Genomic DNA, 27309 nt, shown 5'->3' with positions numbered 1-27309 from the left:
TGCAATTATTATGATATCAGTTAAAGCATCCTTTCTGATGGTAACATACAATGTTTTACTATTGTCTATATATTTTACACTTCAGCCGGGTGACACTGTGATCTGCCATTTGGGCCTTCATCGCCAGTTTATCAGTTTGGCAAGTTAGTAGTTTGCTCTTTCTCTGTACTTGGAAGCAGTACATCTTATTATCTCCACTTTCCCTTTTACTGCTAGTGTCCTGCTTTGACACTAAAATCACAGAGTGGTACGCCTGTTATTAAGGGTAAGACAACTGAGTGTCTAAAAACAAATGACTTAAAACAAAGAGTCAGATTTTCAAGGCTGAAGCTTGATTTATTATTTTCCACCAAGCAAAATTTTCCTTCCTCTTTGTGAGCATGTCCTACAGGAGGAACCCAAAAACAACTGAGAAAGATGACAGTGTGCTGCAACTACTCTGCAACACTCAGAAGAGAGCCCATAAAAAGAGTCTGAAAAGAAGGAGCTGCAGGAATGATCTCAAAGGCTTGCTTATGTTGGTACTTAAGGATGCAAATGGAGAAGATGCTGAAGCAGAGAAGAGGAAGAGGGATGACGGCATGATTGACATATTAGAGAAGCAAACAGCAGTTCCAGGAAGTTTGTGCAAGGCTAAGACCACCCAAGCAAATGCAAGATCTTGTGGGGAAGAAGCTGAATAGAGTTACACAAATCTTAGTGGATATAGGAGACACAACTTCTTGGTTCCACTCAGAGAGGTACTACCAAAAAAGCCTCATAGGTCCCAAATAAGTTAAGGACTACCTAGCAGGGAAAAGAAAGACCTGAATTAATCTGAAGCACTGTGAATATTCTGAAAGGGGCAACACAAATTTTTCTACTAATAATTGTATGAAACTAAAGCCCACCAAGTTGGTGGAGACCCCCCCGAGATGTCTACCAGAGAAAAATGTAATTCTTGAATTTTACATCCTAGTTATGTTGGTCCAGGGTAGTATATATTGAGGGCAATCCAACAGAACTCACTTCAATACACTGTTTAATTAAATTGTTGAGACACAGTTAAATAATTAAGATACAAATTATTGCTTGTAATTCCATTTCTGAAGCAACTAAATTGTCCAATGCACAGAATTTTCTTTCACAGTCCTTTCTCATGCTCAGTAGTGTTTCTGCATATCAGTAGTTTTACTGAGGCCCTAATTACTCAGCATCACCATACAGGAGTGGACTGATAAAATATAAAGCAGAATTTCTTCCCTAGGGCAAGTAATATGTTGGAGCAACAATGTGAATTCTCTTCATGCCTTGAAGAAGAACATACCCAACAGCTTAAAAGACCTCACAGCGTAGAATTTCAATGTCCTAATGATTAATACTTACTTAATAGGAGTTTGCACTAGCAAGTTTCATTGAAGAATTCCTAGTGTAGGCACAACACAGCTGCAGGGTTACCTTTATTTTATCAAGTTGTATTCACATTGTGAAAAATTAATAGCTTCAAGCAAAATGAAAACAAATTTTACCTTCTTAAGGTCATGGGTAGGCAGGAAGATGCAGCTGAGTAGTTGAAAGTGCGCAAGAGAAATAATGCAGTACTTATTTCCTTTCAGAAGAGGAAAATTGGAAACCATTTTAACTGGGGTTTTTGCCATCATAAAGATGTCACAGCAAAGGAAAGCACCTTCTCTAAACTGTCTTACTGTGAATAGAACCTGGGAAAATCCACCATGGACCAAAAAAGAAAGGAATACTGCACAGTATAAAAATGGTTTGCCACAGCTGCTTTAAAATCAATGCATCACATGCCTCATTGTGGTGATACCATGGTACTGCACTCCATCTTTTTTGGCATTGGCTTAGATTTTATCCATTAAAAAAAAAAAAAAAAAAAAAAAGATCACAACTGAGGGCCCAGTCCGGGAAACTCTTGCTGGTAGTGTTCACTGCTGCTTTTATTTTCCTTCCTCTCAGAAGTGGTGCACATTAGTAACTTCTGTTTTCAGTAGCAAGGATGTGCTGGAGAGATGCAGACACTCAGAGCAAAATGGGATATAAGCTGACTGCCGAAATGACTGAACTCATTCAGAATTGAACCAGCTGCGGAGCGGAAGGAAGATGTTGAGTAGAAGTAGAAACTACATATGCATAGGTGTGATTACCACACAGAAACTTCAAATGGCAGGAACAGCATTTGGAGAATGAAAAAATCATGACGATAAAACAGGTTTTGCATTTGCACCAGTGTCTCCTGCTGTTGAAAGGCTGATGAATGAAGTACTGAGTGAAGAGGCTGGAAGAGGTGATCTCTCTGATGCAGAAAAAACAAATGGCATCTCAGGCAGAAGCTCCTGACAGAGAAGAATGAGTTAGCTAAAGATAAGTAAGGCTGAGTGTTTCAAATATAGATGCTGCAGGATGAAACAGATGGAGTTTTCCTCCAGATAATGGATATATAGGGAGCACTTAGAGAAGTCAATTTTTTTCTGAGGTTAGATAACTAAAAAGACAGCTGGGGAGACTAGAGTCTGGCAAACAATAAAAATTAAGCTCCAATGATTGTATTCCATTTACGGAAAGAGCTGCAGAGTGTTTGTGGAGAGATTCATCAGCAGGTGACTGGTGCTTCAAGGTGAAAAAGGCCCAGTCTTCATGATGCCATCATCACTGGCAGCTGTGAAGAAGGCTGCAGAGAGCCAAGATACAGCCCTTAGAAGCTTCTGGCCTTCCTAAAACAAGGGTGAACTAAAAATTGATGAACAGGAGGAAAACTCAAATAGGAAGATTTCATAGAGCAAGAAGATGCAATGGTTTAAAGAGCAACAAAAAATTTCAAGTCAAACCAACATCAGCTGAAGAGCTTTAGCTGAAGGGAACAGACCTTGGAAAGAAGGAAAGTCTCCAGCTAAGGAAGAGTGAAAGGAAAAAGCTACAGGTACAGTGTTTGTTTTGGCCTTGCATGCCTCTGATTCACTTCAGAATTATTTCAAATTATTTCAAAAGCTCTTCAGGTTTCTGAGAGCCAGCACTCAAAGATATGTTAAGAACAGCGGTGTATCTGTCCCCAGGAACAGGAGTGGCATAAATGTATGGCTTACAGGGAGAGGTAGTCAGGTGCTTGCTTTCTTTCTGCTATGATTCAAAATTTCTGCTTGGAGAACTCAAAAAAATGGAGATGGAAAGCCTATCATGGGGGGTGGTGTGGTGGTGAACTAACTACATTGTCTCAAATAATAACTTAATACAGGTGTAATGAGCATCCTTTAAATCAATATTAGTCTGAAATCCTGGATTGTGGGAACGTGGCATTTCAGCTGTACCTGTTCAAAAGACTTAAGTCTGACAAGTGATAGGTCAAGCGTATAATTTTTAACAAACATTAGTGTGTTGCTTCACATAACTATATCTTACACACCTACAAGATCAGACTATTTCTGAAGTGGGTGAAATTTCATAATCAGCCAGTATTTTGAGGCTCTGGTAGTTATGGATAGCAAGGGGAAATAAATTTCTTGACTCCTAAAAGATTACCAGTTTTGATGGAGCTCAGCAAGACCCAGAAATGATCCAGAACGAGAAGCTGTTTTCCTGACAGTGTGGCCTTTAGCACTGGAATGGATGACTGAGTGCTGCTCTGACTGTTGATGCAGCATATTGCAGATGTTTTGTCCATCAGGACACGGCCTATGGAATTTTGCAGAATGAGTATAAGTGCTACACTGGCTTTCAGCAGATCTTAAAGTAGGAATACTTACAGCTTTATGGCCTTCTGACCACATAGCCTGCACGGTGCAGAAGAAGAGCCAACCCTTTTCAACACAGGCGCTGTCTGGGTCTCCTGCTTGGACCTGCATCGATCGCACTGTTGTCCTTATTCAGTTCTGTATCTGCGTATGTGCTGGTATTTTAGGTATCCTGTCTTTACAGTCAAGCACTTCATAAACATTCCTAAGGAAGAATCTGAGCTCTGGAACCCTGCAAAATTCCTGGTAAAGACTGGTCTCTGGGGCCTGGTTCCTGAGCCTAATGGCTGGCTAATTGGCAGTATGCATCCCATATGCATCCCACAAGGTGACTCAGTCTCGAGCTCAGAATAGTGGGGGCAGGTGTTGCCATTTTGCATCTTGGACAATCTGTGTGTCTCTCTTAGCTCATTATTATGGAGTGAAAAGATAGGATTCAGGCCTGGGTTTGGCAGCAATCAAAACCAATGTTAGCATTTAAAAAAAAAATTTAAAAATCTGCCCCCAGCCTTTAACTACTTTGTCTGGGGTTACCTGTCTGCTCCCTGGGTGCATGATGAAGCACAAACCCATCATCTTGAATAATTTGAGAACTCATATAATTTGGATCATAGAACAGCCGCATTTCAGAATTCGGACTTTCGGCCACGCATCTCATGAATTAAAGTACACAGTGCATACTGATATTCTTTTCAGATTTGGGATTCTTCTAAAATGAGACAGCTATTATGGCCCATCTTTAAGGGATGATACAGTGCTGCAGGATGAGCAGGGCTTCAGAGGCACAGATTTGGATTCTTCTACTATACAGCTCCTCTCCAGTGGGCCTGTGGGTAGGAGTGGGAGAACATTCATGGGCAGTCTAGCAAGGTCAATGCCCGAACTACACTTATCACGTGACCTTGATCAAATCCAGAAAGCTCAGAAGTAGTTCTGAACACTTTTTCAGCAAAAATCTTAGCTATTGGCTAGGTTTTGTCCCAGAAACAGCAGATGGTAGCACTGCTCATCCAGGGAAAAAAACCCACAATAGTGTCACATTAAAGAAAAGTGGCTATGTGCAATGCAATGTAAGCTGACCCACATTCAAAGAATAATAATATTATTTTGAGGACAGTCCTTAAGATTTAAACATTTGAAAAATATAAAAGCTTAGGGAGTCTAGGAAGAGCATGCCACAGTTCACATTTCAGATGCAGATATACTGAATCTGGTCAACATATGTTAGTTTTCCTTTTTTCCTAAAAAAGGCCCACTTTTGAGGATGGGAGAAGAAAGTGGTGGTGGAGGTTACTGCATTTCCAAAGTGTGAGGCTATTTGCACCTTCATCTGAGGCCCTGATGAGGCCACTCCCTTAGGGGGATGCACTTGATCTTAATGGACATTTCCCTTACAGTTGGATTCTTAGCGCATGTTGTCAAGAAGTACAATCAGCGCTTGCTTCTTTAAGGTTTTTAATTACATTTCTTGAATTTTCTAATCTTGAAATAAAAATTCCTGCATCAGAAACAAAGAATAGTGTATCTTAAAGTCACATCTCCTGTATGCTGTTTTCTGAAAATGTTGATGAATGACATTTCAAGGTTATACATCATTGACATGGATCAAATGGCAGCATTTATTAGAAGGAAGAAAGTCGAACCAGATGTAATGGGAATCCTCATCTGCTTCCACTAAAAATGAAACGGAATCTAGTTTTGATGTTAATTTGAATAGCAGCCTGTGAACCATATTTCAGATTTTTAAAACAATGGTAAAATCCTAAATTTGAGGTCTAGATAATTTGATATCTGAATTCTGCTTCTCCTCTTACAATTGCACACCCAATGAAGAGGAGTTAAATGTTCTTATTTAACACATATACATATATAATTTTACTTTTGCAAAAAGTCTATAGGTTTTCCTTCTTTGTTTCTATGAGGACTATTTAATTTTGGATAAATACATGTTATGTATAATAAACATTTTTTGTTTCTAGAGTCTACGGCTTTCTACAAAGTAATAACACATAATAGAGTTCTTTCCAGTTTGTAATATTTACTAACAGATTTTAATGTATGATTAGATCCCATGCAGTCTTTTAAAAAATGTAGGCTAACAAACCTTTCTTGTTTGTTTGTGGTTTTTTTCCCCCTAAATCTTTTGCTGTGGACACAAATTCTGGGTTACATTAGGTTAATTTATCTCTGCAGGTTGCCTTCAAAGTAGTCCACACATAATCAGTTCTGTTTTCTTTTACAGTTCCTCTTGCTTCCCTGCTCCACCGCAGGTCTCAGTATTTCCACTGTCAGGGCCTTTTTTCCACCCCTTTCCAGCTGAGTAAGGCTTGAAGTTGGGTGGGACTCCACTGCAACCTAATTGGTGTTCTGCTACGAGCCAGGGCAGACACTTCTCTGTGGCTCTTTAGCTGGTACCTAAAGCTCTGATCCTGTGTGCACAGGGCATCCCCTTTCTTGACTTGAAATTCAATGACCATGAGGTAGGGTTTGTCAGAGGCCACCAGTATTACTGACCCTGGTAGAACATCTGATTATCTTTAGCTGAGAGACTACAGGCACTCAGGGGCGCCTTCTACAGAAACAAACAGTGACGTCATTATTAACACCAGACCTATGGAATACAGAGCCAAGGCTAGAGCTCATCCTGGAGTAGATTATAATAAAAAACCACACCAAAAAATGAAACAAAAAACCTAACCCCCCCCAAACCAAACAATAGTCTTTGCTCTCCTTTTGTTTGTTTCAAAATGTGAGTAGGCTGGTTTTGAACTTTCAATTATATGATCACATAATGCAAAACTCTTTCCTGTGCGTTCTCTTTCCACTTTTAACTTTTAACTTCTACTCCTATATCTTTCTCCCTTTTTCTCTAGTTCATCTGTTCTTTTTCTCTGACTATTGTATTTGCCCAAATACAGAACAAGCCTGTGTAGCAGGCAGCCTCTTGCCTTCCACGCTCTAGCCTTACATCCTCATTTCCCAAGTCTGATCTGGTTGTGATGAGCAGCACAGAGTCTAGCTGGAGGCCTGTATCGAGTGGTGTGCCCCAGGGGTCAGTACTGGGTCCAATCTTATTCAACATATTCATCAATGACCTGGACGAGGGGACAGAGTGTACCCTCAGCAAATTCACTGACGATACAAAACTGGGAGGAGTGGCCGACATACCAGAAGGCTGCACTGTCATTCAGTGAGATGTGGACAGGCTAGAGAGTTGGGCAGAGAGGAACCTAATGAAATTCAACAGGGGCAAGTGTAGGGACCTGCACCTAGGGAGGAATAAACCTAAGCACCAGTACAGGTCAGGGGTTGACCTGCTGGGAAGCAGCTCTGCAGAGAAGGACCTTGGAGTCCTGGTGGACAACAAGCTCTCGATCACCCAGCAATGTGCCCTCATGGCCAAGAAGGCCAATGGTATCCTGGGGTGCACTGAGAAGAGCATGGCCAGCAGTCAGGGGAGGTTATCCTCCCTTTCTACTCTGCCCTGGTGAGGCCACATCTGGAGTATTGTGTCCAGTTCTGGGCTCCCCAGTTCAAGAAAGACAGGGAACTACTGGAAAGAGTCCAGTGGAGGGCTACAAAGATGATGAGGGGACTGGAGCATCTTTTGTATGGGGAAAGGCTGAGAGAGCTGGGTCTATTTAGCCTGGAGAAGAGAAGACTGAGAGGGGATCTCATCAATGCTTATAAACATCTAAAGCGTGGATGCACAGTGACAGGACAAGGGGCAATGGGCACAAACTGGAATACAGGAAGTTCCATCTCAATATGAGGAAAAACTTCTTCACTTTGAGGGTGACAGAGCACTGGCACAGGCTGCCCAGAGAGGTGGTGGAGTCTCCTCCTCTGGAGACATTCAAAACCCATCTGGACATGATCCTGTGCAACCTACTCTAGGTGATCCTGCTTTAGCAGGGGGGGTTGGACTAGATGATCTCCAGAGGTCCTTTCCAACCCCTACCCTTCTGTGGTTCTGTGATCTGCCTTAGTCATCTTCGTATTTCTAGATAGATGGGAGCCAGGTCCTGCTCAGCTGAACAACCCCTGATGCTTTGTAGAACGTGAGGAGCCACTGCCCATACCCTGGCAAGCCACACTACCAGCCAGTTGCTCAGTGGCACCTCTACCCTACGAGAAGCAGCGTCTCCCACTGCTTGCAGCAAATTCACCGGCACTCAGAAGCTGCCACTTCCAGAGGTGCAAGCAAGATACCGAGGGTTCCCAAGCTGGATGGGAATATCTGGTCAAGTTTGCAGCACCCAGTCTTGAGCTTGAATTTTAAGTGACATTCATACGTAGAGGTTGTTTTCTGAGCTAAATTACTTGAAAAGCCTAGTTGTACACCAGAGTATGGATACTTCAATAAAAACAAGTGACACAGATCACAGGGTGAAGTGAAAGCTCAATAAAATATTTCAGGCTGGCTGCACAGCAAAGGGATGCGTGTATGCTGTTCCTGCTGGAAAAGAAGCTAACATCACATAAATCCAACATTTCCTTTTGCTTGCCTTAAATCAATGGGCTTGTGGTGCTATTCCTTAGAGTCAACAAACATGCCAGGAAAAATCTGTTTCCAAGCTGACTGCCCTTTCTCAGAACTGCCCATAGGCACCAGGGAGGATGGAAAGTGGGCTGCCGGGCTGCAGAGGTGCTTAAGGGAGGAGCTTGCCAGCAAAAGAGAATTGCAGAGTTTGAAGCATGGAGAGACCTTTGGTTTTCCCTGAGTTCTTACTAAAAATGTCTAATTTATTTAATGAAAATGGCAATATCATAAACCAAACAATTTAATCCTCTTGTCTCTCATCCTCTCCCAGTCATTTTTAATAAAACGATGGAGACTGTGAGCATAATGTATTCTTATCCTGATGCTTTTTGCTTTAATGCTGGATTGAAATATTGCTCTAAGGAAAGAAGAAAGTATAGGTCATTTGTGAACAAAGGCAATGCACGACTGAGATGGGCAGACAAAGGTGGTACATTCTTGTAGTCCCAAGGAACTCTGCAGAAACTTTCTTTAATTTAGGAAAATGCTTTTATGTCATTAGCAAAACAGTCTAAATAGCAAGCTACTCACCAAGGATCTCAAATAACAACCAGAAGGTTTTTATATACACATACACAGGCTATATTCTGCCATGAGCTCCACAGAGAAACCTTGTGATTTTTACCTTGCTGCCACATTGTAGTGCTTTACGGGAAAATCTCGGTAAGGAAGACACACTTGAGCCCTAGGCTTTCCCACCAGTGCCTGTCTGTCCCAAACATCTTCCTTCCTTACTGCAGCCTGCTCTCCTGGGTGGGAAAGCTGTTCAGAAATAGTTGCAAGTTTGTTCATCTTTATACTAACTGCAGTCCTAATAGGAAGACACGCCATCATTGCACACTGAACTCTGGAGGTCAGCTCCTGGATCTGGTTTAGCCTATCCATGCAGCAGCAGCCATGCTGACAGGCTCACCCAAACTGTAGTGGCCTCATTATTTCTGTACTTGCCCTATATGCTGCTGTGACTTCGGAGGGAAGTTACACATGGTTATATGATTGTCTCAGCTAATTCATTAGGGTGTTGATGATGTAGAGTTTTACTCTCATGAAATTACTTATAGGGCCCTTGCGAAATGACGTATGGGGCCAGGATCTTTCTGCTGAGTGGTGAGATCCCAAAAGATCAGAGGTAGATCCTTTAAATCACAGGAAATATTAACGCATTGTAGAATTCCACAGTGATGGGGTAGGAGAGAAGTGAGAAAATTGTGCATTTATAGGAAGAAGCTTGCAAACAAAGATTTTGCATCACTTATTCTAAGCAAAAAAAGGGTATGCAAAATACTCAAAGCACATCTGTTCATATTTTTTGAAGCCTTCTTTGACTTCTGTAAATTGCATTGCAAAATAGTCTCCACTGTGCAGTCAATATCCCTTCTTGAACAAAAGTTTGTTGGTCAAGGGGAAATGTCAAAATCCTGCAAACATATCATGCATCTGAGGTGAATCCACAATTAGAGAAGATTAAATGTTGATATACAAGAAATGATGTACTGCACAAGTGGAAAACAAAATTCCAACTGCATTGATTTCTCTGATCCTTTGAAAAATGGCAAATGGATGGATATGAAGGCTGGACACTAGATATCAAAGATAAACGAAGCATAAATCCATTAAGATAGGATCAAAGAAACATTGGGGAAACTGCTTGATATTCAGAGAATATGAAATCCATAATTTTGGGTGAAATCTGTCTATGATTTTAGTTTCCTATTCCTATGGAATTGCACAAAAGAGAAACATCTTTCTTAATCTCAGTCCTTAAACCAAAGATATTGCTGAACTGATTGAAGCAGTACACACTGGCACTGATTTACCTGGACAATTACCCGAATTACAATCTCCACATTTTTAGATCTTGGAATAAAATCCTACTTTGTATCTCTGCCAATATGTGTCTGGCATATTTTTGTCCTGTGCCTAGCTGTGTCTGGCTGTTGCTATCAGCTTCATTTATCAAGCACTTAGTGTTCTACAAAAAAAAAAAAAAAAAAAAAAAAAAAAAAAAAAAAAAAGTGGTATAGAAGCTAGTTATTGTTCTTATTAATAATGTTAGATCAGTTATAGCAAAACCACGATGTTTATCGAACTGAAGGAACTGCATGACTGTAAATCATTAAACACTTACTTCTTTCACGAACCACTGGCAAAAGGCAGGGCCAATCCACTCTCTTGCATGAATCCCACAGTCTATCCAGACAGCTTTCTTGTAGGGCCGTGATCTTTTACCTAACTTGAAGTGTGAATATTCATAGAAATACCAATAGATCTCATGACATTAGTGAGACACGATAATGAGAAAAATAACAGAATATTAGAAACACTAAACCATTTTGAATTTCCTTGTAGAAAGGAACATGAATTTATTGCTTTCAAAGGTATGGCTGATATAATGATATGCAGGTATACCAAGATAATAAAGCTGATCTATGGAAAAAAATTTACAGGAAAAGTGAGATCAGTAAGTTCCTTTTTAATGAGGAATGGTATCCTTAAATATCATATGGAGCAGGGTGAGGAAAATCAATGCTAGAGGAATAGCCTGATGCAGAATCAAATTTTCAGAACTCCACAACAGTGGATGAAAAGGAAAGTACATTTAAAGTACATTTTTTTTTTGCACCTTGCTGACACCCTTTAATTTGTGGTCCTAATAATGTGAGTTGAGAGCATGCAGCCCTGGAATTTTGTCAGTAGCTGAAGAGGAACTGTATCTGGCATGTGCTGAGAAGGGCTCCAGAGTCCTCTGGAGTCCCTCTCCACCATAACTGCTGTCCAGGCTGTCTATAAACACAAACCTTTCCAATTTCCTTAAATCCAAATCCTGCTAATTAAACTTGTCCTGCCATCTATCTCCAAGCATATCCAATCCAAGTGAACAGGATTTGGCTTCTAGTTTTCCAGTTTTTAATTTTTTGTTAATTAAAGATGACATTCAGAGAGATACTTAGATCTCAGCAACTCATCCTTAGGAAACACTGATAACCTGCATCTCCGGTGTACATGCTATAACAAAGTAACAAAGTGTCTGTCCCTGATTCCAGACTTCAGTCTGATTAATTACTATTTAATCTTTACCTTGAGTACAAACAGTGGTCTCCCTTCGTAGGATTTTCCAACAGAGAACATATGAACAAGATCTGAATGAGTTTTATTCAGATGATGCATCCAATCCTGGATCTGCAAATACAGAAATAAAATGGTTGCTTCAATCTTTGCATTTCATAGGAAGCAACTGTAACACATTTATTAATCTCAGCTCTCAGTCAGCAGTATGTTTTTGGATTTTCCTGTAGTTTTTCTTGTTGTCTTTTGTTGTTTTGTTTTTGTTTTCACACTTGAACTATCATTGGGCTCTCACAGCACTATTGCCAGAGGCTGGATGCAGCCTTCAGTCACACGGGATTTTTTCCATTTTATTATTGGATATTACAGGAATGCATTAGCTGTTCATTGAATATCTGGGGATAGGGCTAATCTGCTGTTCCTGCTAAACATTAATGGAATGAAGAAGGTCCCTGGGTCTGCCTGCCAGGACATGGAACGGTGAACAGATTGACCTCCAATATTTGTTTCACAGGCACCAGATCTCGTCGAGGTGCAGCACCCTCCACGCTCAGCCTAGTGACTCTGTTTTGGTGCAGACTGAAACTGTATATGGAAGCACACCGAAATCAACAGAAATCAGTTACGCAGTTATCATCCAGGATAGTATCCCTTATACATGAATTTGTATCTAAGTGTTTTTAAGTCTTTCGGCCTCTTGTGCAAATACTGTTGTGCAAATTTGCTCATATTGTTTACTTAAATGACTCAATGAGACTAGTCACTCACTGATCTCTCTTATTCCATCAGAGCAAAAGACCTACTTTAAAAACAAAACTCAGAGGCTGTCAAAGATAGTTACATGTAAAGATAAGCCTTGGATACAAACACAAAAAATATATGTGTTTTCAAGAAGATGCCTATTTTTGAAGAAGGAACATTTAGAACACTTCTGAACTCAATGATCTTAAAGGTCTTTTCCAACTGAAATGATTCTATGATGCTATGAAGATGAACAGGCAACCATAACTTATGGAGAGGGTGAAATCTTAGGCTTATTAAAAACAACAGTGTAGCAGATAAGATGAGCAATATGAATTTTCACATACTTCTTCCAGGGAGTGATACACTTCATAGTTATACTCAGAGAGGGACCTTCGATTCCTATGTGACCTCAGTCCAGTTTGGTTTTCTATTGCTTTCTGTAGGTCTGATATGAGAATCCTAGGTAAAAAAAGATAGCAGTATTACTGAAAAACTAGTGGAACACACAGGCTAAAGCAGAGCAACAATCGCATTTAGAAGAAATACAGCAGGAGTTAAACCATCCTGATGTTACTTCATCTGTTATATTTTGACAATAGAGTGCTTCAGGCTTATGTGAATATATGCTGCCAAATAAATACTCCAGCTGCTTTGAAATGTAACAGTGCCTTCAAAAAACACAATGTGCTTGTTAAGCAAATGAAACAGAATGATGTAAGTAGGATAGCCAATGTGAAGAAGAAGCCACTTTCATTTGCTTATGGAGCAGCATTTGCTGTCTTCTTTTATAATCCAGTTATACTACATGATCATGGATCTTCAAAAATTGATTTCAAAACAGTACAAAAAATCTTTTTAGGCTTAGAAAAACATGCACGTACTTTCTCTCGGGAGTTATTGTACTGGCATGGAACATTACATATACCTACAAGTTGTAGAGGCAAAACAAACAAATGAAGAACTTGGCAGCATTGTCATTCTGCCTGAAACACAACAAACAACAAAGAAAGGAAAAATCTTAAGTGTGGTTTGTTGTTTACAATTATCTACTCTGCAATAGTTGTTTGCCAGTTATTTTAAAATAACTCAGGAAAAGCATGAAACAAGACTAAGTGAAAATTAAATGTGCTTGCATAAAAAGTAGGAGGTTCTTTGCATTAAGAGGAGAATGCAGCAACAGTGGTGTAAGCTGAAAACTTTCCTATTTTATGGCAAAACCAAATAATGATACAAATATAAAAATGTAATACAAAAAACATCTAAAAAGAATTATATTGAAGAAGTTGGAGCATCTGTCCTTTCCCTGCCTCAGTGGCAGGAGCTGGAATCAGTAACATCACTGTAAAACCGAGAGCCATCCTTGTATACCACCTTCTCCTAAAGCCTGGCAATGTATAATCACCATACTACTAATTCATCATTCCGGTAAAATGCTGATTTCATTCAACTTTTTAAAGTTTCATAGGCATTAGCTGTAATGATTGGAAAAAGGTGGAAAGAAACTGCCTTCACTCTGATCCTAACTCAACCATGCAGCCGATACCTCAAAGGTCTATCTAGATCTTTGTACCTATGTAGATAGGTCTATCTATATATAACATCAAAGTAAAGGTTATCCCCATCTTCAAATGTATTAGTGAAGTAATTGTATAGTTAGGAATTAGATTGTTATACATCGGCAACTTTCATTAAGCAAATTAGGGGCCTGTAGCCTTGACTTGCAAAGTGCTATACACTCTAAGACCAGTACTGTAAAGCATTTAAGCCTGTAGTTAGATTAAAGCAGTGGTTTTATTCAAGTGATTAGGGCATCTAATATGCTAAAAAACTACTTGCCTGCTTGCTGAATTCTGATTAGTGTAAGTACCTAACAGGATCAAGCTCTGATTGTTTGCTTTTACAATAACGGATTTAATTTCACAACTCCTGATTGTTCACGTGTCTGTACTCCAAATGAGATTTGACAATCTTCTTTATTCTTAAGTGACTGTGTACTGTTCGTGCTTACAACACAAAGGCTCTTAAGTCCCTCAGGCCTGAATACAACCTAAGTGGCTTCATTACCAGAGAACTTACACCCGGTGCAGTAAGATTTTATCTGATGCCTGGCTTGTTTTCATGACTTTCTTCTTGTCATAAAGTCAAACACTGGGACAGATAAGCCTGTCTTACAGGCAAGGGCTGGTCACCTTGTCCATTATTGGGGCTGCTTAATGCTTCCTGTCTTTAGAAATTTGTCATAATTTAGGCAAGCGTCACTCTGTCAGGCTGAAGTTTTACATGGTGTTTGCCTCAGATTTTCCAGTTCTGAGAGGGATGTGGCAATGTAACTCCTTTGCAAATAGTGTGTTCAAAAATAAAATAAAAAAAGAATATTGTGAAAAACTGCCATGAGAAAAGGAGCCGTATGAAACCTTGCCTGGCGCCTCAGCCCTTAGGCTGTGGAGCTGCACTTCAGCTCAGGGCTTTGGTCCCCACGCCAGCTGTGCTGTGGGCATGGCTGTGCCCGGCCGCCCTGCTCCTGCCGCTCCCTGCCTACATCTGGCACTGCTCTCATGGCGAATCCTCCCAGCTCTTGTGGACTTATAGGCCTCAGGAGGCTTGTCGGGACAAGCACACGCTTGTCCGACAGTGTTTTGCTTCTGATGGCTGGGACCCAGCAGGCGAGGAGTCCGAAACGGGCAGCGGGGAGATGAAGAGGGAGAGCAAAGAAATGGTCTGGAGCTGAGAAAATACTGCCCGGCTTCCTTCTAAGCACACACAATTTGTGCGGCAAATTTCAGAGAGGAAATTTTCCCTGAGCAAAATGAAAGTAATGTTGTCTCAGTATTTGTAGCACGTTCTCTCAGGTAAACTGCAGAGACCCTTTGCTCTCGCAGTTCTTGCCCTTGCACGCTCTGTTCTGCAACCTAAGTAAAGTTCTTCAAGTACAAGGAGTGTTTATAACACATATAAAATGGCCTTCTGTCATTTCATTAAAGGTGATTACTGTGAGCAGGAACAGCAGCAGACGTGAATACAACTGTCAGGGCACAGTAATGAGGGGACATTTTTTGTATGAGCACAGGAAAACAATTACAGAAATCCCCATCTCATTTTTAAACACAAACAAAACTGAAGCAGTGTTGAACCCACATGAAAGTGTCTCTGAACTTCAGCTACCAGACCTGCATGTTTAATTGCCTAATGTTTGTTTTTGTATTTTTAGAATGACAATTAGTAAGAGACCACTGTTATAATAAAAATGGAATTCTGGTAACTGTACATATAATGTACAATATGCTTTGCACCACCCTTTTCTCAGTGAGAAATAAATATAAATAGCCTCACGTAGAGCTTTATTCAACAACTGTTTGAGAATTCAAATAACTCATCAGTTGATTATTCAGATGCTTCAGTATCTCACTGAAAAGGCTTTAATGACAAGATCGTTCGTCTTGTCTAGTATATCATTTTTATAAATATGAAACGATAAGTATAGTCCAAAACTGTCTCAGATGCTTTTAAGAAACGCTATAAATGATATGTGATTCTTAGCATGTGTTTGTTCTGTATGACTTGCTCTGGGTCATGAGGAATGGAGTTATAAAACAGAACTAGTACATTCCTTTATAATTCATGAAGAAGGCTTGCCTCCGCATTTGCAGCACACTTGTAAACAAACCTAGCTCCTGTTAAATACAGAGAGAGGCAAAGCAGGCTGTAGAATTAGTAATTACCATCCCTCTCTTAACAGATGTGATTTCATATACATTGAAAACACTTCAGCTTGACTCCAAAGGAGGACATTTAATTAAAACTGCCTGCCTGTGGGAGATTTTCTGTTCTCCCATTAAAATGGTTGTTTTCCTGGCAATGTCTAGCTGTCTGCCAGTCTAATTGCTATGATGTGGAACGTATTTACAAGTGCACTTGGCTTGGTAGATGCAGACCTGCCTTGGAGGCCAGATCTCTGCAGCGAGGCACAGAAAGTGAAGCACAGGCTTACGTGTACTGGATGTTTGCTTGTTGGAGGTAGAGCAGCAGACTTCGGGACGTGTTCTGTGGTACTCGCACGTCGGTGACCGTACCTTCGGTGATGTAGAAGGGGCTGCTGGGCTGCCACAGGTCCACCTGTAGTGCAGGAACCAACCTGTAATTCATATGCATTCAGTGTAGGTGGGGAAATCCAGGCGATGGCACGCTTGAAGCTATGTAGGCAAGCATGCTAGGCATGGTATAGACAATAAAACTGTATTGGCTGACCCAGCTCGACGTCTATGCTAAAGGAGCAGATTTTGAGGAATGATTGCATCCAGCGTACCACAACTCTTTGTGGGAGATTTGCCAACGGCAAGAGAGAGAATGGTCTCAGGACTGTGCCTCCTCAAACAGCTCGAAACAAAAGCTACCTCCAACTTCATGCACCTCCTCAGACTCCTGTACATTCCCTACACATTAGCTCCTATGGAGTCCATGAGTCTTTTTATTTCACAAGGTATTTTCTATGTTGAGTAAGGCAGTAAAAGAAAAGAATGCTAATAAGAGGTAGAAGGTGTAGCATATACCAGTGCTGTTTGCAAAGTGTACCCAAGTTTTATTCTTGTTAATTAACAGATCAGAGGTCAGTAACAGAAGGTCACCAAGACTGTGAAGAAAGCTGTGATCTACCCAATAATTTTATATGAAACCACAAAATAACAGGATTAAGATAATAAAATGATTACAATATTGTAAAACCCGATACCTACTAAATGATATCACAATTATTAATGTGCTAAGAAACGCTTCTTGTCCATTTTTATTCTCTTTGGTTGCCAAATCTGAGATACGCTTGGAAATTTTAGCCCAGAACATGATTTTTTAAGAAAGCAAGAAAGTTTGCCATCAGGGATTTGAAGCTTGGTGTTCTGCACCTTGTAGCAAAATGGTCTTGTACTGCTCAGCCGTACCAACACCAGATGTAGAGACTCTTAAAATGAGGTGAGAACAGTTCCTCCTCAGCCAGTGTGAGGCCAGTGGCCAGAACACAAGTTAACAAACCTCTTCCCAGAGCTGCTGGGTAGTCACAGGAGACTATGGAGAAGAGTCTCAGCATCAATCTCTGCGTCAATGCGACAAATATACATGTCAAGATCCACAGGCATTAAAAATACTTAACTCTGTGAGCTGAATACAAAGAAGGAAATTTAGTAGGGACTACCATGCCCCCACACTTCTTAAAGAGAATTTCAAAGGAATTGATAAATACCTTTTGAAGTTTTTTACAATATCAGCTGTGCTAGGCTGCATCCATGATACAGCTCATGACTGTCCCTTGCCTTACTTGCTTTCCAGGTTTCTAAGAAGGTTTTTATAATCTAGATTTCAAAAGCTCCAGACTTCTTCTATGCCATACAAACTATTTTGGAAATATCTAATGCATGTCACCTGGTCCTGCTATGAACCTTGTTTGAGAAGAGAGTACAACCTTCCAACAGGGGATTAGTTCCCATCATGTCTCAAATGGCCCTGAGTAAGAATATTCTGATTACCAAGAAGGCATCTGATGCTGAACGTGATGCTACCTCTTCAAGCAGTAGTGACTTTAGTCCAGTTAATCCAATTAAATGCCTGCTACTTTGGAAGGAGAAAAGCTGAAACGTAGGGGCAGCCTCTTCTATTCCTGCCAAAACCACTCTTTGTTTCACGCTGCCACAATATGGTCTGTGGATCCGTGTGATAGTGGTGGGTGGGCGCAGCATCTTTTGAAGTCTAACACTAGGACTGGCAAAGTTCACGAGGCTTGTGAAGCTGACAGCAGCTATGACAGATGGTCAGTAGAAACTGAACTCATGAATTAAATGGTGCTAAATGCTGCTTATAAATAAAGATCCTCTCACTGCGCTAACACCTTATGTTTGTTAGTTTATCTATCTTTCGTATTTTGATTAATTATAGGCATCCAGTGAAATCCTCCCCTAATTCAACATGGTTGATTTCACACATGGTTAATTAGAAATGTGTATTTGACTTTTAAGATTTATCCCTAAAAATGCATGTCACAGTGGGTAAATTTGTTGCTCTTGGAGTAACAGCATATCAATCAGCTCTGCTTGAGCCATCTTTATAAAAATAACAACAAATTGTTATACACAAGCTGAGAGCAACTGAAGTGTCTCCTGGCCAACTGCATTATCTAAGCATGCAAAATTGGAAATAAAAGTTACATAAATGAAAAAAAAACCAAAACAAAATCACAATTGAGATACACCTGAAACTTATCTTTGTTCTTGATAGTTTTTGGTGAATTTCTCCATCATTGTGGAGGGGATAAACCAACCAATAGTCACACTATTGGCTACAACAACACAGAGCTTTTTAATTTCTGAGGTATTGTAATTGTCCCTCACATTACTGGCCGCAAGGGAATATCAACACCAGAAGCAATCTTCTTTTAACTAATGAAATCAGCTGTATATTGCACACCACTATCCTCTTTTGGCAAAAATGCAATATTTCACTACTGGCATTATGCTGGAAGTGAGACAAAAAAAATAAAATCCCATTTTTAGAATGCAAATCACTCCTCTTCAGCTCAGTTCCCTATTTGGGTAGTTTGGTTTCATTTGACTCCCACTTCTTATCCTTTGCAATGTAAACAAAGCATTCAGTGCTCATCTGGGAGATGTTACCTGTGCTGTCCAAAGCACCACTTCAGTTGCTGACTTGATTTTGCTTTATAAAGCATATAACAAGAAACACATTTCTCCAACAGGCATCTTATTTATATTGCAGCTTTCAGCTTGTCCTTGGCATGACATAGAGACAGCACACGAAAACTGACAAACAGAAGATGGATTTTAGAGCAGGCATGTTTGGACTGAGCAAATCCAGCTATCCTTTACTCACTGTCAACTTTAGGAGACTTCATCATTGCACCTCCCATGGATACTGAGGGCTCCATCGGAGTCATCACTCTTCTTTCTGCATCGTTCCTCTGGCAAGCATGCCTCGGATTTCCATGCTGGTCTCCGCTGGCTAGTGAGTGGTAGTGATATTAATTGTTCTCCTATTCACTTTCCTATCTGCAATGGGGTGTTGTTATCCACACACATTACACGTTAACTATTATATAGTATTACAGACAGTGTACCACTCAGTGCCAAAGGACATTTATTTGCTGTGAGGGTGATGGGATTTGCTTGATAGGGTAAAGACTCTCCAGCTACCAAAACAAATAGATGCAGAAATCCTCAGAACCCCCTGAATACACAGCCAAATATTTAACCTCAAAATTCACCTGGTATCTTGAGGCCAGAGGAACTGAGATATGCTTTAGATATGTCTGCAAACCTAAATACTCTCATCTCCTTTGTCTGGGCCTTGCGGAACTGTCTCCTTTGCTCATCTTTTCCTATCTGTCAGGCAGCAGGTTGCTTTTAGAGGGTCTTGGGATGTTTTAAGCCTCTGGACAACAAGCAGAGCCCAGGCAGGATTATTCAGCAGGCTCAGACTTGTGACCTGGAGACCAATTACTCGGCACCTGCAGCTGCACCCAGGTGTGACTCCGGGTACCTTTTCTCGGGGACAGCGGTGGCTCCACAGATGCCCAGCAAACGCTCTTTCCCAGAATCTCACTGGAGGCACAAGCAACCTGACTTGCTTTCTATGAGAAGAAATGGTAGGTAAAAGCATAAAGATAGCTCCCTTTTCTCAGAGGATTTAAACAAACACATTATTGCTTTATTTAACAAAGAAGGTACAAAAGATTATTAATTGTGACTACACAGTAAGTATTCTTTTTTTAACTGCATATTCTTTTTTCAATCATCTCACTTGTCCCATAAAAGTCCCTGGGATTCAACTTGTGCTTAGGAAAGCCAACACTCTTTGGCTTTCCTTGTAGGCAATTTCTGTTTAAACCGAGGTGTTGAAGTCAGCTGAAGAGTATAAATGTATCAGCTCTTACCTGGACACCTTCCAAGCTACAGCAACCGTGAACTCATTAGTCATGTCTCCAGCTTTTGGTCAAATGGTGATGAAAAGTCAGCACAAGGCAAAGGGACAAATATTTTAAAAAGATTTGGGTGCTGAGCTAAGAGAAATCAGAATTTCTTCCAAAATTAAAAAATAATGCAAATAGTTTTCCAAGAACACAAACATTTCGTTGGTATAATCCTACATATCACAAACAGTATACACAAAGCTCTGTTGCCATGCCAAGACAAAAACCAGAGCAGGGAGGGCTTTTCTTCACTAGTTCCAGGTTTTCCTCCAGCTTGTTCTGTGTCTGTGGAAAGGGAGTCTGAGAAGAAAGGAGTCTCCTTGCTTTTCCCCAGGAACACACTCACGGCTGCATAAATCCCACACTTCTTTTTTTCATTCAAGCCACTGAAAGAAATGCCTAGCTTCTTTAGACCACAGGGCTTAGTCCATCTCATACTTTGTAATTAAAGCCATTTTCTTGGGCAGTGGCCTCCAGTTGTTCCTCACTACCCTTTCATAAATGGGTGTTTAATTTCTTCTACTTAGCCTGAAAGGAAGATGCTTAGCGCTCTCATCAGGTCTGCAATCATGTATTGATCAAAAGAGATGATTGATGCTTGTCATTGAAAATAACTAGAATAACTCTGCCGTAATTTACATTTAGTATCTGGACAGAATTGTTTATATGATTTATCTGTGTTATACCCCATGAAGACAGTAATTTTGTTATGCTTTATTACCTAGCAATTCCAGGTTTTATACTTACTGTGTTGGTTTTGCGTGGCAAGGTTTTGGTAGCGGGGGGGCTACAGGGGTGGCTTCTGTGAGAAGCTGCTAGAAGCTTCCCCTGTGTCTGACAGAGCCAATGCCAGCCGGCTCCAAGACGGACCCGCCGCTGGCCAAGGCCAAGCCAATCAGCGCCTCTGTGATAACATATTTAAGAATGAGAAAAACAGTTAGAGAGCGCTTTTGCAGCCAGAGAGAGGAGTGAGAAGATGTAAGGAACTCTGCAGACACCAAGGTCAGTGCAGAAGGAGGGGGAGGAGGTGCTCCAGGCGCCGGAGCAGAGATCCCCCTGCAGCCCGTGGTGAAGACCATGGTGAAGCAGGCTGTCCCCCTGCAGCCCATGGAGGGAGGATGAGGGGGTGTAGCGATTCCACCTGCAGCCCGTGGAGGACCCCATGCCGGAGCAGGTGGAGACACCTGAAGGAGGCTGTGACCCCGTGGGAAGCCCGCGCTGGAGCAAGCTTCTGGCAGGACCTGTGGATCCGTGGAGAGAGGAGCCCACGCCAGAGCAGGTTTGCTGACAGGACTTGTGACCCCGTGGGGGACCCACGCTGGAGCAGTTTGCTCCTGAAGGTCTGCACCCCGTGGAGGAGACTCACGTTGGAGAAGGCCGTGAAGGACTGTCTCCTGTGAGAGGGACCCCACGCTGGAGCGGGGGAACAATGAGTCCTCCCCCTGAGGATGAAGAAGCGGCAGAAACACCGCGTGATGAACTGACCGTAACCCCCATTCCCCATCCCCCTGTGCCGCTGAGGGGGGCGGAGGTTGAAGCCGGGAGTGAAGTTGAGCCCGGGAAGATGGGAGGGGTGGGGGGAGGTGTTTTTAAGATTTGGTTTTATTTCTCATTCCTCTACTCTGTTGTGCTTAGTAATAAATCAGATGAATTCCCTCTCTAAGTTCGGTCTGTTTTGCTCGTGATGATAATTAGAGAATGATCTCTCCCTGTCCTTATCTCGACCCGTAAGTTTTTTTTTCATTGTACCTTTTCTCCCCTGTCTAATGAAAGAGGGGAGTGATAGAGCGGCTCTGGTGGGCACCTGGCCCTCAGCCAGGGTCAACCCACCACACTTACTGAGTTGAATACAGCAATACATGTGCCAAAGCTGGCCTCAACATCACTATGAACAGATTTCTTTGAGAAATGCTGTTGACTGTAAAGTTCAGAGTATAATTATTGTTATGATGCCATCAGTTGAAATGGCTTGGCATTTCTGAGCCTCTTGTAAAAGGGAATTTACAGTCAGTAATGCACGCAGTGATGCTCGTTGCTCATGGGTTCTATGAGTGTGTCATGGGCTCTCTCAGGATGTATGAGTTTTCCATTTACATCCATATGCTCCTGTATAGACACATAAGCAGTCCTGAAACTCATTAAGTATGTTTTCAATTAGAAATCTGATAGTAGAAGAGAATAGAAGTAGAAACTGCTCTAGTCTCACTGATGTTGTCAGAGGTCTGACTATCAGAGGGTTCATCACATAACACACGAGAAACAGTCCATATATGTATATAGGCAAACACTCTTCACATGCACATATATAGCATGCAACAGAATTTTAGGCTTCTGTTGGTACATTTGCAAGGAAAGAATGAAGGAAGAATGACTCCTGTTGACTCTGACACTGGTGGATAATTATAGCTGTGCTGTAGTTCACCTGGAAAGAGTAGAACTGCTGCTCTCTAATGTCTTCACCCTTGCAAATATTTTCAGGATCAGGACTGATTTCATCTTCACTTGCTTCTGCCAATTAAGGAACTTAATTGACAGTCCTGACTGCAAATCTCCTTCAGCTGCCCTTTATATGCAGCAAACCGGTCCAGTGGCTATTAAGTGTTGGATTCCCTGTGCTTTCTAGAAGGACTTACAAGGTAGTCCTAGTTGCTGGTGCAAAGTAATTTAAGTTTCTGATTGAGCACACTAGACATTTAATTGGCTCTAACTTTTCAGTATTTATTTGCTTTTCAGTGAGGCTGGTAAGAATAATTGTGCCAATAAATTGGGATTGATTCACGGGATTGCAGCAGCCATAACACTGGCAGGAACAGAATGTGAACAATGCACAGCTTGAAGTTTTGAGTTTTGCAGATCTTTGTGGAACTATAACACAGTAATGTTCTTGCCGCTCTGCTTACACTGGTATAATTTTACACAGGGCTCTATGCTGCAGAAAAGAACTTGTAGGCTATTCCTCAAGAGAGTCACTGAGGAAAAACTCATACACAATTATATGGTAATTGAATATCCGTTCTTACAAGTACAGATGCCACTGGGCTAAGTATATTTGAAAGACGCGAAACAGTCTTTAACTTAACAGACTCATTAAAAAACCCCAACTAAAACTGTATTTTCTTTCTTATTAAACTATTTATGGCTTGGTTAATTTTGTAGTTGCTGCTGCACTGCATGAGAAATGGAATAGTAAGTCTGATCCTGCTCCCACTGGGGCTATGCTGATGACTTTGCTGAGCTCAGACTCAGGCTTCCTCCCCAGCAAAAGAGGAAGCAGATTCCTCCCATCTCAGAAAGTCCAGGCTTTCTGCATCTTCTGAAAACAATACACTCACTACCTGGGCTCTTCTGTTTTATCTTGCATCTTCCTACTGAAGTTTTCCTGGAACAACATTTTCCTTTTAAGCCTGGCAAGTGGTTTGCAGACATGTATTCTGATATATTAATGAATAACCTCTGTTGTCAGCTGATGTTCCTTGTGTATCTGAAATATTCTGTGCATATCTGACTGGAACCCTAACTATGAGTTAGGGTAAAATCTGGACTGATGACTAAAGCGTCTGGCTATATAGATACATTTGCTGTATGCGCAGAGTAAAATGCACACAGCCCCGGCCACTGAGCTAATTCTTTCCTTCTGCAAAGTAGGAACAGCTCCATCTGGGCTGACCGGCTTTCTTACTGCATTTTCAGATGGGCTTTTGTTCTCTGAAGCCTTTTTCAGCATTTGCCTATGGAGCTGTACACTATCATCAGATTTATAGCCAAGTGATCTTTTTCCCCTATGAGATATTTTTCTGATTCCTTGAACTGCAATGACAGGATCAATTCAGGGATTACAATGGATAAGCAGCTGCTGAGGGGCTAGAAAACAAACAAAAGGGAATGGAGTTGTGGCTTCAAGGCTTGCTAGGCTGGCTCCTCCCAAAGTTAAAGAAGTGCCTGGCTGTGCCCAGGAATTTCTTTTGTAAAAGCTACTGAAGAATGAGTGGTCTAACTCTATTATGCCAGGAATGTTCACAGAGCAGTAGCTTCTTTACTACCTATACAAACAGCCCCAATCCCAGTCAGGCGTATGTGATAAAAAGTGCTTGTAGACCACCGATGGAGTAGAAGTTATCAGTCAAGGCTCAAATGAAGTAGTGCTTCAAAAATAATGCTTACAAAGGAAAATTCCAGAGCAGATAAATAGAATCTGCTGGGTCTGAGGACCTGAGCAAATCCCAGATTCTTTGCAAAGCGCTTGGGAATGTGACATTTGTTTCTGTCAGTCAGGTCCATCAGAATTAAAAACATGGAAAGGCTCATAAATCAGCAAAAGGCTCCTCAAATTGTCTCCTAAACGAGAAAGAGCAGGAGACAATAGCCAATCATTGGAGAGGTGCAAGAGGCGGAGGGACAACGGATGGACAAGAGGAGCCCCATGGGGCAGAAAACGGGCAGCTCTGTAGTACTCTGGTCACTGTGGTACTCTCAGCATACGTATTACTCTTCCATTTCTTGATTACTGTAATAATTTGCAAATGATTAGTGTGAAACAGTGAACCTGCAAAAATGTATTTCTGGTCTCAAAGACTGGGATAGGAATAAAGATTTGTACCGTATCTATAAAAAGATAGTATTCATAAGAGCAAAGGGCTGCAGCAGAACACCTAAGATTTAAGACTGGTGCCTGTGATTGCATTAGAGCAGCAGCTAATCCAGAAACTGCGACAGTGATCTATAGCTAGAAAAATAAAGAACTCCATGAGTTTGTACTTGAATTGCTAAAGAATTTACTGCATTTTAGTCTATCACAACCACGTGGAAATGTTCCTTAACACTGCTATGCAACGTACTTGTCATCCTACATGAAAGTTGGAGGAGGAGCACCACCACCATTTACCCCTGTCATACTCACCATCGTATCTGCTCCAGTGGTCTTTGGCACAGGGACTGTGCAAAAGGTGTTCAAAGGTGTGGGGTGGTGCTGCTGGTGGGAAGCAGAGTTGCCAGGCTCTTATTTTTCTTTCCCCAGAGAAACTGAAAGAAACTTGATGTAGGAACATGCTGGAGACAAGAGATACATACCTCTGTATACATACTGATGGTATCTCCCAGCTGCTACTACCTTTATTACTTAGTGGAAACCAGAAACTGGCATCTCCTGCCTTGTAAAAGAGCATGACTCTCTGTTCCCCACCTGCCTCATTTATTATGACCTCAGACACGTCTTGCCCTAAGAAACAGTTGCAGACATGGCAGTGCATGGTGCGTAACAGCTCTCTGTGAGCTTGCTCTGGAGACGTGGTGGTACTGTGGTTGTGGGGGATTGAGGGAGGTCTGGCAGGGGGAGTGCAGGGGACCCTGCTCTGCCTGGCTGGGACATGAGCGGTCAGGGCTGGAGCCACCTCCTGCTGCTTTGGAGGCTGGGAGGGTGGCCTATGGCACTCAGTACGTTTAGACTTCCTTTTTGCTTCATTACTGTGGATGAGCTTATTGGTTGAATACATGCAAGTTTAAGCAACTTCACAGAACTCACAGAAGACAAATTTTAAATCTGTAGGGCTGGTTATTTTTACTGGCAGTGTAGGTCTACGTGCTATGTTCACCCCATCAGGGAAAAAAAGCAATATTTTGTCACCTACAAGTTAATTGAACCAGCCAATGACAGAATCAATTTATAATAATGATTAATAACAAAGCACTGTGGGCAATGGAGCTACAGACCAAAACTAATTTGTGGAAATTACTCAGCAAGTGATTATGACTAATGTGATTTGCCTTTGGGCAATTCATGAACCAAAAGTTAAATGTGTGGAATGAAACGTTCATTATCCATTATTCACTCAGTATAGGCAATGGCATTTGTATTGTAGTAGAGCCCATACACTTCAGGCAGGTTTCAGGGGTTTATTACACTAAGCATTACATGGACTTTTTTTTTCCTTAAAGAAAAAAGGGGCAAATATTCCTCCTAAGGAGCTCCAGATGCTAAGATTAAAAAGTCTGAAGGGACTACATTTTCTGTAAATGTGTATGAGTTAGCCTTACAGCTCAGGTACTGGTAGCAGAGCAGTCCTGTTTGAGATCAAAAGGTTTCCATGTGGACTAAAGCCCCTGAGTAGTCATCCAACTTCTGCGAGTTTTGTTGCCTACGCCGTGGCTAGACTGCCACTGCTGCCCCAGTTAATTGCTGGGGGCATATTCTAAGATACTTCAAATACATCAAGATATATAACCAATTCCAAGATGATCATTCAAGGATGTCTCAGTGTAGGTTTCTGTAATTTCCTTCTGTCAAGAAAGAACTCCTTCTGTGTCTGATCCTCTTCCCAAAAGGGATGGACCTTGCAACCTGCTGACTTCTGCAGCATTGGCTTCAGTGTGGCAGAAGCCAAAGCTCTCCCCACTTCTTTCCCCGCTGCCCTGGTGTTTCTTTCTTTTCCCCACATCAGGTGAGGCAAACAACAGCTAGTTTTATTCTAGCAGGATGTAGCAGATCAGTACCTTCCCATCACTTTCCTACATCAGGCATTTTTAAAATGTAATCTGCCATGGGTTTTCCTTAAGTAAATCTGTCAGCAGTGGGTTCAATTTATATTATTACCAAGAAATATAGTGCCCCTAGATGTTGAGGAAGTCCCTGTAGCTTATCAGGCCATGGAAAGCAAGCAGCTAGAGCAGACTTTAAATGACAAAGTCTACTCAGGAAAAATCAGTGGTAAGGTGGTAAGTCATTAAGAAACAGGCAGATAAAATGAGTGAAAAGATACATTGCCACTCTTTCTAGTGCCCACTTATTTTCTTCATGATTGTTTCCCCTTTGTCGAAATCAGTGGGCTCTTGGAAGAGGTATCTTTGTATTTGCTTTATTCTCTGCCTGACATCGAAATACACTGCTTTGTAATGGGACCATCAGGACAATTTTCTCAAACTTGTCTGTGATAAAGTCCTTCAGAAGGATACACTCATCTGAACTGGACAGAGGTGAGTTTTCCTTTTAATTCTTTGGATTATGAAAGATAGTCCAGAAACAAAGGCTAAGTCACTCTGCCTTACAAGTGTAGATTTTAAAGGCGGATGGCAATGGCTGGAATAAACACAGAACACCACGAGTCTATAGTAAAGCTCCCTCCACCAGACACAGTGAGGAGAGAGCCTGGGACAGGAGGGATTGTCTCCTCTTTCCCTCGCCAGCATGGATGGTCGGTTGTATGCAAGGAAATCCTGCAATTAGAATGCGATCCATTTGTGCAGAATCTACTCTGTGTTTGCACTGCCTTGGG

The 27309-nt window shown here is 41.4% G+C and overlaps 1 protein-coding gene across 1 annotated transcript in view; it reads right to left on the bottom strand.

Moving 5' to 3' along the window:
- CPA6 (carboxypeptidase A6) overlaps nucleotides 1–27309 on the bottom strand; it is an 87325-nt gene that overhangs the window by 18030 nt on the left and 41986 nt on the right. Inside the window, exons 3-6 of the mRNA XM_075742998.1 lie at nucleotides 16067–16191; nucleotides 12423–12537; nucleotides 11347–11448; nucleotides 10397–10501 (exon numbers count right to left, since the gene is read on the bottom strand). Of these exons, the coding sequence (XP_075599113.1) occupies nucleotides 10397–10501; nucleotides 11347–11448; nucleotides 12423–12537; nucleotides 16067–16191 (447 nt within the window). The remainder of the gene's footprint in view (nucleotides 1–10396; nucleotides 10502–11346; nucleotides 11449–12422; nucleotides 12538–16066; nucleotides 16192–27309) is intronic.

The sequence above is a fragment of the Balearica regulorum genome, chromosome 2 (genome assembly GCF_011004875.1).
Source record: "Balearica regulorum gibbericeps isolate bBalReg1 chromosome 2, bBalReg1.pri, whole genome shotgun sequence".
NCBI lineage: Eukaryota > Metazoa > Chordata > Aves > Gruiformes > Gruidae > Balearica > Balearica regulorum.
Note: the sequence above shows the minus strand (reverse complement) of the source record. Positions and strands in the feature narration are given on the sequence as shown.